Here is a 15438-nt window from a genome sequence, read left to right as displayed (position 1 = left end):
AAGGGTTTGTTAATTTTGTTTATTTTCACAAAGAACCAGCTCTTAGTTTCATTGATCATTTCTACTGTTTTTTTTGGTTTCAATTTCATTTACTTCTGCTCTAATGTTTATTATTTCCCTCCTTCTGCTGACTTGGGCTTTGTTCTTATTTTTCTAGTTCTATTAGGTGTAGTTTAAGATTACTTATTTGAGATTTTTCTTCTTTGTTAAGGTGGGCTTGTATTGCTATGAATTTCCCTCTCAGGACCACTTTTGCTGCATCCCATATGCGTTGGTATGATGTGTTTTCATTTTCATTTGTCTCCAGATATTTTTTTGATTTTTCCTTTAATTTCTTCAGTGATCCATTGGTTGTTCAGTAGCATGTTGTTTAGTCTCCACATCTTTGTCACTTTCCCACCTTTTTTTCTTGTAGTCGATTTCTACTTTCATAGCATTATGGTAGGAAAAAGGTGCTTGATATGATTTCAATCTTCTTAAATTTATTGAGGCTTCCCTTGTTTCCCAATGTGTGGTCTATCCTAGAGAATGTTCCATGCAGGCTTGAGAAGATATGTAATCTGCTATGTTTGGAGGGAGTGCTCTATATATATCTGTTAAGTCCATCTGGTCTAGTATTTCATTTAAATCCACTATTTCCTTGTTTACTTTTTGTCTGAGTGATCTATCCATTGATGTAAGTGGGGTATTAAGGTCCCCTACTATTATTGTGTTGTTGTTAATGTCTCCTTTTAGGTTTGTTAATAGTTGCTTTATATACTTTGGTGCTTCTGTGTTGGGTGCATATATATTTATACGTGTTATGTCTTTTTGGTGGAGTGTCCTTTTTATCGTTATATGCTGCTCCTCTTTGTCTCTCATTACCTGTTTTATCTTGAAGTCTACTTTGTCTGATATAAGTATGGCAACACCTGCTTTCTTTTGTTTGCCATTAGCTTGGAGTATCGTCTTCATCCCTTCACTCTGATCCTCTGTTTGTCTTTAGAGCTGAGATGTGTTTCCTGGAGGCAGCATATTGTTGGGTCTTGATTTTTAATCCATCCTGCCACTCTGTGTCTTTTGATTGGAAAATTCAATCCATTTGCATTTAGAGTGATTATTGATATATGAGGGCTTAATGCTGTCATTTTATTGCTCATTTTCCAGCTCTTCTGCATTTCCCTTGTTTCTCATCCTGTGTATTTCGGACTACCAGTTCAGTTTGGTAGTTCTCTGTGATGGTTATCTTAGTTTTCTCTTTATCATTTGTGTCTCTGTTCTGATTATTTTTTTAGTGGTTACCATAAGGTTTATATAAAAAATTTCATAGATGAGATAGTCCATTTTCTGACAGCCTCTTATTTCCTTAGACTAAGGCAATTCCATCCCTTTCTTCTTCCCCTTCAAAGTTATTATTGTCACGACTTATTCCATCTTGTGTTGTGACTTTGTGGTTAAAATGATGAGATTATATTTATTTTTGATGTTTTCCTTCCCTTTATCTTTAGTGTTTTAATTGTTTGCTAACCTGTTCTGACAGAGACCTGCAATTTTCTGATTTTGTCTACCTGTATATCTCCTTGGTCAAGGCTTTGTAACCTCTTCCTTTTTTTTCCTCAAGTATGAGGGCCTCCTTGAGCATTTCTTCTGGGGGGCGTCTTGTGCTGATGAACTCCCTCAGCTTTTGTTTATCTGGGAAGGTTTTTATTTCTCCGTCATATCTGAAGGGTACTTTTGCTGAATAGAGTATTCTTAGCTGAAAGTTTTTGTCTTTCAGAATTTTGAATATATCATTCCACTCTCTCCTAGCCTGTAAGGTTTCTGCTGAGAAATCCACTGAAAGTCTGATAGGGATTCCTTTGTAGATTATTTTCTTCTGCCTTGCTGCCCTTAATATTTTTTCTTTGTCATTGACTTTTGCCAGCTCTACTACTATTTGCCTTGGAGAATGTATTTTTACATTAATATAATTAAGAGTTCTCTTGGCTTCTTTCACTTGTGTTTCCAGCTCTTTTCCCAGCTTTGAGAAGTTCTCAGGTATTATTTCTTTGAAGATGCTTTCTGCTCCATTCTCCTTTTCTTTGCCCTGTGGAATATCCATAGTCCTTATGTTGCCTTTCCTAATTGAGTTGGATACTTCTCAGGGAATTTCTTCATTTCTTTTTAATCTTAGTTCTCTCTCCTCCATCTGAAGCATTTCTATATTTCTGTCCTCCTGACTGCTGATTCTCTCCTCCATAATATCAACTCTGTTATTCAGGGAGTCCACATTTTTCTTTATCTCATCCATTGTGTTTTCATCTCCAACATTTCTGATTGGTTTTGCTTTATAGTTTCAGTCTCTTTTGTGAAGACGTTCCTGATTTCATTGAACTATCTGTATTTTCCTGTAACTGATTGAGTTTTTTTATGATAGCTATTGTGAATTCTCTGTCATTTAGATTGTAAATTTCTGTGCCTTCAGCATTGATTTCTGGGTGCTCCTCATTTTCTTTCTGGTCTAGAGATTTAATAAATTTTTTCATACTGTTTGACGGCATGGATTTGTGCCTCCACATAGTGATAGTATCTGGTCGCAGCTTTCACCTGCTGCCACTGGCTGGGGGTCAAGAGCTTTGTATTCTCCATTCTCTCCTTCTTCCAGCCCTTGGCAACTGCCATTCTACTTTCTGTCTATGAATTTAACTGATCTGGGTTATCTCACGTAAGTGGAATTACACAGTTTTCGTCCTTTTGTGACTGGCTTATATCACTTAGCATAATGTCTTCAAGGTTCGTCCATCTTGTAACGTGTGTCACAATTTCCTTCCTTTTTAAAGCTTAATAATATTCCCTGGTGTGTATATACCATATTTTGTTTATCCATCCATCAGTGGACACTTGGGTTGTTTCCACCTTTTGGCTGTTGTGAATAATGCCGCTGTGAAGACAGTATCTCTTCGAGTGCCTGCTTACAGTTCTTTTGGGTATATACCGAGAATTGGAATTGCTGGATCACGTAGTAATTCTTTGTTTAATTTTTTGAGGAACCTCCGTACTGTTTTCCATAGTGGCTCCAACATTTTTCATTCTCACCAGCCATGCCACAAGAGTTTCAATTTCTCTACATCATTGCCAACTCTTGCTATTTTCTGTTTTTTTCTTTTGATAGTAGCCATCCAATTGGGTGTGAGGTGATGTAACTTTTCTTAATCTTACTCTCGTTTACCAAATTTAGTAATATCCTTAGATTTTAGATCCAAATTTAAAAATTTAGCACAATTTGTACTTTGTATTTGCTTAAAATATCTGATTTTGATAAATTTCATTATAAAGCTTATTACTGCATTATTATTTAGGTCATATAATATTTATCAGTGTTATTTATTATGTTACTTATGTTGTTTTTCTCTATGATGACACAGAAAGGCAGTAGCTTTAATTTAACATCTTTGCTTGATAAGAATTTGAAATGAATGAAAGATAGTGGGAGATAAGGTAGGTGAAGTGTGAGATTGTAAAGAATCTTTTATCCAGGTGAGGATTTTAGATTTGATGCTGTAGACAAGAAGTCATTGGGAGGTTTTAAGTGATGGTGGGGGCAGAGGAGGGAGTGCATACTACAGAGGAGCAATTTGAGAGAGATTTTAGAAGGTATTAAGTAGTGACAGAATTTGTTGGATTAGATATGAGACAGTGAAAAATTAAGGGTAACTCTTATTAGATTTAGGCCTTGGGCTGCTGAGTGTGGAAGGAGTTAGTTAAATAGACAAATCTGGTTTAAAAAATCACCTGACTCTGCAACTAATTAAGTATGTGACCTTGAGCAAATGTTATAATTTCCGTAAATGTCAGTTTCCTTAATGTAAAATAAACATAGTTGTTAATAACATACCTGACATGGAGAGCAGGAGGAATGGGAGGGGTGGGGTTGTGTGGTCCAGGATTGGGAATTGATAGAACACAGGGTCAGTGAATTGGGAATAATTTTAGGAGCATTGTGGAAATTAGTGACCATGGGATCAGTCACTGGGTGGCAGAGCACAAATAAACTGGGAGAATAGGAAGCAGTTAGCAATTCATCTATCAACTTCAACTTCATATTTATATAGTTTTTACTGTCTGTTTCTTTTATACTCTATTCTTAATAATCATCTTTGTAACTTGGTTCATCCCTTTGAGTAAGAGAGGAATGTATTGGGAGTACAGAGCAGAAAGCAGAGCAGAGATTGGTTTGTTTGTTGTTACCTGAGGAAGCATAAAAATTTGTTAGATTGGAAAAGAGGAGCTTCCTGCAGATCAGGGAGAAGTAGATTATCAGGAGTCTCTGAAGTAGCCATGAGTATGTTGGGATAGGATTGAGTTGCATTAGTGTATGACAGAGGTGGGAGTCATGCCATGTTCCCTTGCTGCTTGGATTATGAGGTAGCCTACTACAATTCAGTATTACTGTTGCATTAAGAAGCTCTACAAAATTGTTAGTCTAAAATATTGTTGATAGCAGCGCTAATTTTCTATGAGCCCTAAAAGGTGAGGTATGTTAAAAATGAAAAATATCTGTCAATAGAAAAATATTCTATATCAATATTTCTTATACTTAGTTCATCTTAATTATCAAACTAACATTTTTGTTTTATGTTTTGTTCTTTTCAATAGGATGAAGAAAGTATTCCTATCATGTATAGGAATTTACCTGAGTATAAGGAACTATTACAGTTTAAAAAGTTAAAGAAGCAGAAACTTCAGCAAATGCAAGCTGAGAGTGGGTTTGTGCAACATGTGGGCTTCAAGGTAAATTTTACTTAACCTTACTATTGAAAAGGTGATGAGAGATATTTAAGGTGGTTTCCAGGGCTTTGACCTCCACAACTTCTGAGCATACAGATAAAAGTTAATAAGTTTAGCTCTTGTCCTGTTCATTTATACAAATTAGTGTGCCTCAGTTACTGATGTCAAGAGGTTTATGATTCAGTAGAGAAAAGACAAACATACAAGTATCTATACTTTGAAGTGAAGTGTGAGATGAAAAGTTTTTGTCTAGCTATTTCTTTTTCTTTGCCCCCAGCTTTACTGAGATATAACTGATAAAAAATTTGTATATTTAAGAAATACAAAAATTTAAGGTGTAAAAAAATCACCCCACATAGTTATCTCTTTCTTTTTGTGGTGAGAACACTTAAAAAAGACTCTCTTAGCAGATGACAAGTATGCCATACAGTATTATTAGATATAATCCCCGTGCTGTACATTAGCTCTCCAGAACTTATTCATCTTATAACTGAAAGTTTGTACCCTTTTACCAACAACTCCCCATTTCTCCCACCCTCTAGCTCCTGGCAACTACCATTCTACTCTCTGCTTTGACTTCTTTAGATTCCATATATAAGTGAGATCATACAGCATTTGTCTTTCTGTGTCTGGCTTATTTCACTTAGCATAATGTCCTCTAGTTTCATCTATGTTGTGGTAAATGGCAGGATTTCTTTCTGTTTTATGACTGAATAATATTCCATTGTATGTGGAATATTTTTTATGTATATAAAATAAAAATAAAAATATTATTTATATATAAAATCATATTTATCCAGTCATCCATTGAGCTATTTCTCTTTTTGTTGCTATTGTTCATAGATCATAAATTTCTCTTCCCCTTTCAGATTCAGTTATCTCTGCTGTTTTTTGAGAGGCTGGTAGTAATACATCCATTCATTCCACAAAATTTTGAAATACCCATTGTGTTCCAGGCACTTTGCTAAGTGCTAGGGATTCAGCAGTAAACTAGGTGGACTCAGTTCCTGCCCTTACTCTGTTTTCATCTCAGAAGGAATTTAGAGAAGTTAAATAAGTAAAATAGTTGACTACGACTAGAGTGCATGCTGGAGAATAGTGAGAGGCTATTGAGGTGCCTTGGAAATTTTGCTAAATTAAACTCTCGTAAAAGGTTGGGGAACCATTGAAGGATTTTAAACAGAGAGTAACATGAAATTTGCATTCCAGAAAGATCATTCTAATTGCTTAAACTGTTAATATTGATAATCTTTAGGAAGGAAGGGGGTTTAGAGTGGATAACTCAATTTTTGACTACTAGATTGTTAAATTCTTTAAACAATAATGTATTCATGTATGTTATTTATGCAATGGAAAAAAAAATTAAGTGAGAGGGAAAAAGATCATTCTGGCCTTAGTATGGAGAATGGATAGGAAGAAAGCAAGGCTGGAGGCAGGGAGACTGGTTAGAGATTCTTTTGGTAATTTAGACAAAAGATGTGGAAATAGAGAGAGACTGACAAGTTTGAGAACACTTTAAGCATTAGAGTTGACTGTACTTTGTGGAATTGGAGGAGGTAATATTGAGACCATGAACTATAAATTTGCTGGTAGTGGTATTACATACCTTATGTGTGCTGTGACTGATAAACTGAAATTTGAAGCAAAATTATTATACCTCTGACGTGCCCATTAGCCAGACTATATTAAATGATTTTTCCTCTTGATCTTTCAGTGACTCTGCTTCTCCATTAGAGATATTCCTGATTGACAGCTCTGGCCCTTCAAGAGGAAACTCTTTCCACTTCTCCTAATTTTGTTGCAAGACCCCGCCGTGGCTTGTTTGCCAGTGTATCAGCCACTCTACTTGGCCTGATGATCAAAGAAACTAGAAATGAGATTTAGTTTGATTTCCAAAATTGCACAGAACACACTGAGGGCTACCACAATGCCACCACATTGAGAAAGAGCTAGATCTGCCTTTTCTTCATGATGGGCATTAGTTCTTAGGAATCTTCCGGCTTTGGAGAATAATGCACTAAATAAAAGTTTAGAGAGGATTTTATGTTTATCTCAGTTTATGTTAGCTATGATAGCCTGTGGAATAGTTCTGTAACATGTTTGGATAGTTTTAACTATTAAGTCAATGGTTCTCAATCACAGTCGTTATACACTGGTCTGGTCCTGTATACAGCACACTGGTCCTTTCAACTAAATAGTTACTAATAATCACATGCTCAAGTTTGTGGGTGATTTGCTTAAAATTTTTTAAAATTATTAAAGCGTATTGAAGGTTGGCTTTTATAATGTCCCTCTCACCCACCTGTAGCTTGATCTTGAGTGGATGGAATTTCAGCCAGTTGGCTAGAAACTATCTAACTTAGAACCATTTTTATGTTATACCACTGTCTAGTGAATGGGAAGAGAGGAGAGGATGTCTCTGTGCACGTCATGTGTTTCCAGCAGAAAAAAAAAGTGTCTTGGAACAATATAGCTTAATACTTTTTCTCTCTGAATCTTTATTATAGTGTGATAACTGTGGCATAGAACCTATCCAGGGTGTTCGGTGGCACTGCCAGGATTGTCCTCCAGAAATGTCTTTGGATTTCTGTGATTCTTGTTCAGACTGGTGCGTGTTTTCTTCATTTTAGGTCTGATTTGTTGACAAGTAAAGAGCTTTTCAGCCGCTAGTGAATTTGATTTCCATACTACTTAGAAAATCACATATGGTGTATTAAACTTTGTTGTTCTAGGTAATTAAGAAATTTTCTTTAGGGCCGGCCCCGTGGCTTGGCGGTTAGGTGTGCACGCTCCGCTGCTGGCGGCCCGGGTTTGGATCCGGGGTGTGCACCGACACACCACTTCTCTGGCCATGCTGGGGCTGTGTCCCACATGCAGCAACTGGAAGGATGTGCAGCTATGGCATACAACTATCTACTGGGGCTTTGGGGGGAAAAATAAATAAATAAAATCTTTAAGAAATTTTCTTTAATCATACTACTTCTCAAGTAACTTTTCAGTAGAGATTTTGATAGATTAATGGATTTAAACAGGTAGAGCTGTGAGGAAGTTTTGTAATATCTAGACCAAAATGCATCCAGTGCCATGTAATGATGTGTTTGTGTTTTTTCTTTGCAGCCTACATGAAACAGATATTCACAAGGAAGATCACCAATTAGAACCTGTTTATAGGTCAGAGACATTCTTAGACAGAGACTACTGTGTGTCCCAAGGCACCAGTTATAATTACCTTGACCCAAACTACTTTCCAGCAAACAGATGACATGGAAGAGAACATCGTATACTAGTCCTCTTCAACACATAGCAATGGTATCATTGTGAATTATGTGCACAGTTTGGAAAGATTCTCTGCTTTCCCTGAAATGACACTCACAGCATGACAGCTTCCTGAGTGTTCTCGTCAAGTCCAGCTCTGCACCGTTGTGGCTCTAGATCACTGTTCAGCAGCTGAACATTCCTGGTGAGCAAAGGGTTTCCTTGGTGAATTTCTCACCACCACCTTAAAGCCTTTTAGGTGGTGATCTTAAATGGGTGAGATGGAAACGAGAGCACACATTAAAGAGAGAGTAAATTCCAAAGGTTTCAAAGAACTTGGTCATAAATATGATAATGAGAAGACAAAAGTATTTATATTAAAACAGTTTAGTAGCTTTCAGTTTTGTGAAAATAGTTTTCAGCACAGAAACTGACTTCTTTAGACAAAGTTTTAACCAATGATGGTGTTTGCTTCTAGGATATACACTTTAAAACAACTCACTGTCCCAGTGGTGGCCACTGATGGCCTTTAGTAAGTTGGAGCTGCTTAACCATATTGATGTCTAATTTCTTTTAACCACAATGAACTGTCCTTATTACCAACAGTGAAGCACTACAGGAGGCAACTGTGGTATTGCTTCCTTAACCAGCTCATGGTGTGTGAATGTTATAAAATTGTCACTCAGATATATTTTTTAAATGTAATGTTATATAAGATTATCATGTGATGTGTACAAACTATGGTGAAAAGTGCCAGTGGTAGTAACTGTGTAAAGTCTCTAATTCACAACATTAATTCCTTTAAAATACACAGCCTTCTGCCTCTGTATTTGGAGTTGTTAGTGCAACTCATCAAAGAAAACTGCCTAATATAAAAATCATATATATGGTAATAATTTCCCTCTTTTGTAGTCTGCACAAGATCCATAAAAGATTGTATTTTTATTACTATTTAAACAAGTGATAGAATTGAGTCTGCGCAGTGAGCGAGAGTTCACGTGCATTCTTTTATACTGCTGGATTTTGTTGTGCATCATTTAAAACATTTTGTATGTTTCTTCTTATCTGTGTATACAGTATGTTCTTGAATAATGTTCATTTGTCAGGAGAACTGTGAGAAATAAACTATGTGGATACTGTCTGTTTATATTATAGAATGTTTGTTGTGACTTCCTTTTGGTTAGATTTTGGAGTTTTTTACTAGTGTTAAAACTGCAAGTTGGTTTTTTTTTTTTAAGGAGTTGTTTTACCTACCTGTCCTTTAAAAAGAGTAAGGACTGTATTATGGAAAAGGGGGTGAACTTGAGAAGCTCTGTAAAAGATGGTAATGTTTTCACTCAGTGTGTGCTGAAACACTAAATTAAAATAGGTTGCAAAAAGAACACATACCATGGTTAAAGAAAAAGGCAATTATTCATGTGCAGATGTGAAAACTAAACTTCGGTTGAAAAATTTTACTCTCATTCTTTTTGATGAAAATAAGCCCCTCACGTATTTCATTTAAACAGGTGGTTTTTGAAAATCACTATACTCCTTGGAAAATAGAATTGATTATTGGAAAAGATAATATAAATATTCTAAGATTAATTAAGTATTATACTGACCCAATTTTTATAGTTCCTTGTTTTTTCCAATTTTAAATCAAGGGAACATTAGTCCTCTTCAATACATTGTAGGGTACTAAAATCTATACCCTATTTTTTTTAATTGAGAAAAGTAATATAATTTTAAATATAGAAATATGAGAATTTTAAAGTAATATATTGATTAAATATTACTGATGATGTTTATAAAATATATCACATCAGAAGAAAAGAATATGGATTTGAGCTTAACTTCTCACCTTGGAATTATTAGTTGGGGGGAGTAGAGGGGAATTGTTAGAATTCTGGGCATTTTGATATTAAATGTTAAGTGAATATGCCGAAGATCTACCTTCAACTTGTAGCAAGACAGTGGCATTTGATGATAAATTCTGTAACTTCTGTGTTTGTATAGGAATAATACTGATTAGTTTTGGAGAACCATTCAGATCCATTCAGAAATCCCATGAAGTATTCTTTGAAAGAGGGCTGTGAGTAATACAATTGTTAGGTAAACAGAGTAGACAAAATACATCCACTTAAATGTATTTTTCAAGGACAAAGCTTTTGAGAATTTTGAGTGGCAAAGAGGATTATTTTCTGCTTGAGCAAGATGTGTTTATTTTACATTTTTCAGCTCTAAGCAAATAGTCCTCATGCCTTTAAAAGGCCCTAAAGGGCAGTAATAGTGGTAATGTGTTGTTGTTGTTGTCATTTGAGGACTGCAGGAATGGGCAGGGTTGTCATTTTCAAGTAGGCCTTCCATCTCCTACAAAGAATTATTGGCTGTAAGAGACAACACAGACCTACTTGCTAAAGCATTGCTTATTAAGTGGTATTTAGTAGGTCAGAAGTATTTCCTGAAATATTATGCTCAAGTTATTGCTAAGAACTGAAGGAACTTGTAATGACACCTAAAACCACTGCTTTAAGGTTTAGGCAGAGGAGATTTTGATTGGTGTGATGTGCGCTAATAATAGCACACTGATATAGTGCTTACTATGTGCCAAGCAAGCATATAATAACAGATTTAATTTTCACAACCTTATGAGACGGGTTCATTTATTATCCTGCTTTCATATGAGGAAATCTAGCCAGAGAGGTTAAATAAATTGCCCAAGGTCTTATAGTTAGTAAAGTGGTGATGCTTGGATTTTAACCTAGACAGATTGCTCCAGAGTCAGCGTCTGCCTCACTACGCTATTTCCTGAGCAAGAGTATTCCTTTTGTGTCAGGCATCACTAAGGCATTGGAGGTCGAAGTGTGCAGGAGTTGCTTTCCAGTCTTTTTTCCTGGGGTGGTGTGGTCCTAGAGTGCAGACCTGAGCACGTGTCCAGGTTTATAGCACGGAGTAGAGAAGCACATCTGTGGATGGGGGAAAAGCACTGAAATGGTCTGCCATGGTGAATTAGAAAAACACACATACCTAGAATTTACATATTCTAATTTGGCAGCAAACATGGTTGTGAGGCTTGAGGCAAAGTTGATACTAAGGCTTGTGTCTCCTGCCTCAGGTAGAATTTGTTTCTGTGCCTCTCGCTTGACCTAGTAGTTTGCCTTGTCCATTTTTCTCCCCTTTCCTCTTTTATTTAAATTAAATTGCAGAACACAATAGTTCACTGAGGTATGAGGAACATTAAAAAAAAGAAATAGAGAAAACAGTACATCACATGTAGTAAGGATAAATATTGTTTTGTGAGATTTCTTTTTTAGTTATAAGTGTGGCATGCTATGTAAGCTGTATTTTTTACTGTAGATAAAGTTTGAAGGCCGTTGTTCCACATGCACTGGATGGAATTGGAAGTCTCCAGATAATAAGTAGGTTTTTCCACAAGATTATGGAGGCATTGTCCTTTTTAGGCTGTAAGGTGTTTGTTTTTGTCTCTTAGCTTGATGAAAAATGTGCTTTGTTTATATGATTCCAGAAAAAGACATAACTTTTTGTTTCACAGTTCATGTAGCTGATTAAATGGATTTTTGAGAGCGCTGTCACATTTAGCTTCTTGGACAGAGACCATCCGTGTCTGTCTGTAACCCTAGGGCCTGGCTCTTCACAGGCTCTCAATAAGTAATTGTTGGTAGTATGACCAGTGTTTTGGGGAGTTACATTTTTTCTCTAGGAAGTTAGGAGATATCACCTACGCCTGAGTCTATCTGTGAGTGCATCTGTGGGACCCTTAGAAGGTTTGGCTCAGGAGATCTCCTTTACAGGGCTCTGAGAGGACTGAAGAATTGGCATCCTGTCTTATCTAAAGGATATGGTTCAACCCTGGGTAGCTGAGAAGATTTTGGTTCTCTCTGGGACCCCAGTTAGGCCATGTATCTTGATTCTCTGCCATGTTTTTAGAGTGATGTAATGGAAAGGGCACTAGAGTGGAAATTCTGGGTCCTAGTCCCAATTGTGGGAGGGAGGCACTCAATAAATGTTGACAAAGAACCATCTTTTATTGAGCACTAGGAACTAGTAAATGGTTTATGTGTATTATTAACTCGCTTAATCCTCACAACACCTCTATTAGGTTGCTTACCATTATGATCTCCACTGTATAGATGAGAATACTGAGGTTCAGAGGATTGAAATGTTAGCTCTCAATAATAATTGCTCTGTGTGGGGCTCAGGATACAAAGCCTTGCCCTCAAGGAGCTTATAATCTAATGCAGAAGACGAGCAATAAACAAGTAAATAAAGAATATTATGTAATTTTAAGCAGAGATAAATGCTGTGAAGAAAAATAATGCTTGAAGAAGAATGATGGAAGAATGGGGACCAGTCTGTCATGTTAGATGGAATAATAAAAGAACGCCTCAATGACAAGGGTAAATTTGAACAGAGACCTGAATAGAGTGAGGGAATTAGCCTTGGAGGAAGAGGCAGAAGGATAGCAATGACAAGGGCTCTGATCCAGTAAGGAGCTTGGCTTGTTCAGGCAACATTAAGAGGGCCAGTGTAGCTTGAGCTAAATGACCAAGAAGAGAGTGGTAGTTGATGGGTGAGAGAGGGTACGGGGCCAGATTAGGTGAGGCCTTGAAAGTAGACAATTGTAAAGGAGTTTGCATTGTGTTCTGATGTCTTCTCCATACGCACAAGGTATTCTGCTATGCAGAGACCTCTAAGGTCCTTTCCTGCTTTAAAATCCTATGACTTTAAAGTAGTGATGTCATTTGAAGCCATTCAAATCAGTAACATGTTTTAGCAGTTCTGTAGAAGACTGGATTTGCACCTCTAGGTACTCTTCGGGGCAAAGCCCCTGCTGATTTTTTTCAAGAGGGCAGCCAACTACAGCCTTAAAAGCTATGGCTGGGCCATCTACTGCCCTGCTGTCTCCTTTCCCTTACCCAAGCTATCAAAGCGGTGGTGGGCATGGACTGTGTTTGCCAGTATGCGGTATGTGTTTAAGGAATGTTAATCCCTTCAAAAGAGTTATTTTGTGTTTTCTGGCACAACTGATAATTTTCATCCTGTAACTCTCTTTTTCTAGTTTGCTCAAATACTCCTTGTGCTCCCCTATAGAGAGTATAACAACTTGGGGTAGTAATAAAGTATTTGACAACTGTGTGAGTTGTAGGAATGTGCCCCTTTTTGTTAATAGAGGCATAATTGTAACCAAAGACATTTAATTTCTTCTTTAGCAAACACTGACATTTCTGTTTAAGAATGACTGCTAGAGAAAAAGGAAATATGAAAATTACCATGTATCATGAATACACTGAGAGTTCTCTCTGTAATAGCTCAAAACTGATATATGGCCAAAATTAAAACCATATGAGCATATCGTAAATCTCAACTATTACTGTGTTTGCTTCTAATTCTGTTTGGAATAAGGCTTCAAATGCTTTCCAGAATGATTTGAGTTACAAATAAATAGAAAAAGAGTTATCCTGTGTTCCATTTATTTTATTTGTATATATCCATGTCAAGAAAAAAAATGACTTTAAAAATACAATTCTGTCCCAGGAATGGATCCTTATCTGCACAACCATTGAAGGAAAAAAAAAATCATGCAAACTGAAACTGTGGTCTTGTGTAGTGACTGAATGGACGATGCAGTTCCAGTAGAATATATAAGAAGCTCTGATTTGGCAACAGATAGCACAAAAGAGAACCCAGATTTCACTGGTTTGATGCAAGGGAACACAATTTTACATATGAGTATGATAAGGTTTTCAAACCCCTGGAAAAGGCCCGTATGAAACAAATACAGCATTGGGATCTGTTAAATGTCATGTACTGACATGCCTCTTCCCACCCACATGAGTTTTGGTACTCTTACTTTATGTCTTACTTGTTTGGCAACAATGGTAAGAAAATAGGTGATCATTTAAAATCAAAACTATAAGTTGACATTAGTCCAGTGAATGCAATGACAAATCACCTCATGCTTTTAAATTATGTTTGGTCATTGGTATTAATATATAATTGCCAAAATGCACCACCAGGTATAGAAGAGACTAGGTTAGACGATTTATCCAATTTGTTCTCTTAGCCATTATGACAGTATTCCAAGTAGCCAGTTTCATAAAAATGAATAGAGAAATGTTACTGGTGACTACTTTGGGTTTTGCTGTCTTGGAAAAGCTATACAATTTCACATTTTTAAAATTTCTTATCACAGTTTTCAAATTTAATCAAATTTCTTATCAGCCATTGGCATTGTTTTGTCAATCCAATCTCTTTGGCTCTGAGCTACCACTGCATGAGACTTGAGGAAACAGCGACAGCCACCAGAGGAAGATGCCCAGGCCTGCCCCCCATATTAAGGGCCTTCATCAGACAACAGCATATAATCCTGGGGAGAGGAAGGAAGATGTGATGGGAGTTAGGGATGCTAACTCCCTATTTGATGAAAGTAGAACCAAATGATCAGACTCTAGCAAGTCCTAAGGGCACAACTGACAGACTGGCACTGCACTGCTGTTCACATACTAACTTAGCTCGGAGGGGCAACCTATGTGGTAGGAAAGTGTGTGTGCTGTGAGTGCAGACAGCTGTCTGAACTGTGAAGGAAAGGTCGGGTAATACCAGGTACGCCATGCATGATTTCCAGACACCTCTCAGGTCAAGCTGGGAAGCAAACAGCAACAGCAGGATTTGGGGGGGACAGAAAAGGTTAACTTGAAACATTGTGTTAAGGGGTAAACCTTTTAATATTTTTCTCTGTCTCCACTCCTTAACATGCGTGCATTTTTGCTTTCAGAAAAGAGAGTCAATAGCTGTGCAGAGACGAAGAAAAACTTCTTCTGGTGTTCCCTCTGCATTTATCTGTATTTAAAAGGAGAAAAAGAGAAAGTCTTAAAAAATGTTTGTAAATAAGACATTTTTAAGAATAAAAAAAGATGACCTGCTTATAACTTGCTATGCAAAATTTTAAAACATAAAACCCCAAAACCACAGAGAAAAAAGTGAACAGTAGTTTAAAAACTAAGTGCCTAAATTAAAACAATAAGATAACCACTCACATCTATTAGAATGGCCAAAATGCAAAACCCTGACTCCACCAGATGCTGACGAGGATGTGGAGCAACAGGAGCGCTCCTTCACTGCTGGTGGGGATGCAGAATGGCACAGCCACTCTGGAAGACACTTGGGCAGCTTCCGACAAAATTAAGCATTCTCTTACCATGTGATCCAGCACCTGCACTCCTTGGTAGTTACCCAAAGCAGTTGAAAACTTGTGCACACAAAAACTTGCACATAGATGTTTATAGGAGCTTTATTCACGATTGTCAAAACTTAGAAGCAAACAAGATGTCCTTCAGTAGGTGAGTGGATAAGTAAACTGTGGCACATCCAGACAATGGAATATTATTCAGTGCTCAAAAGAAATGAGCTATCAAGCCATGGAAAGACATGGAG

At 36.9% G+C, this 15438-nt stretch overlaps 2 protein-coding genes across 7 annotated transcripts in view; one reads left to right on the top strand and one right to left on the bottom strand.

Annotated features, from left to right (window-relative positions):
- ZZZ3 (zinc finger ZZ-type containing 3) overlaps window positions 1–9709 on the top strand; it is a 118600-nt gene extending 108891 nt beyond the window's left edge. For 3 of the 6 annotated variants that reach the window (XM_058538336.1, XM_058538337.1, XM_058538335.1), the window contains 3 exons: window positions 4615–4749; window positions 7254–7354; window positions 7864–9707. In XM_058538336.1, the coding sequence (XP_058394319.1) occupies window positions 4615–4749; window positions 7254–7354; window positions 7864–8008 (381 nt within the window). In that variant the 3' untranslated portion in view covers window positions 8009–9707. Of the gene's footprint in view, window positions 1–4614; window positions 4750–7253; window positions 7355–7863 lie in introns of all 6 variants that reach the window. The other 3 variants (XM_058538339.1, XM_058538338.1, XM_058538340.1) reach the window with 2 other exon arrangements.
- Window positions 9710–13473: 3764 nt separating this feature from the next.
- AK5 (adenylate kinase 5) overlaps window positions 13474–15438 on the bottom strand; it is a 228669-nt gene continuing 226704 nt past the window's right edge. The window contains exon 14 of the mRNA XM_058538359.1: window positions 13474–14844. Coding sequence (XP_058394342.1) covers window positions 14776–14844 — 69 coding nt within the window. The 3' untranslated portion in view covers window positions 13474–14775. The remainder of the gene's footprint in view (window positions 14845–15438) is intronic.

This window comes from Diceros bicornis, chromosome 4, assembly GCF_020826845.1.
Source record: "Diceros bicornis minor isolate mBicDic1 chromosome 4, mDicBic1.mat.cur, whole genome shotgun sequence".
Lineage (NCBI taxonomy): Eukaryota > Metazoa > Chordata > Mammalia > Perissodactyla > Rhinocerotidae > Diceros > Diceros bicornis.
This window is presented reverse-complemented; position numbering and strand designations above follow the sequence as displayed.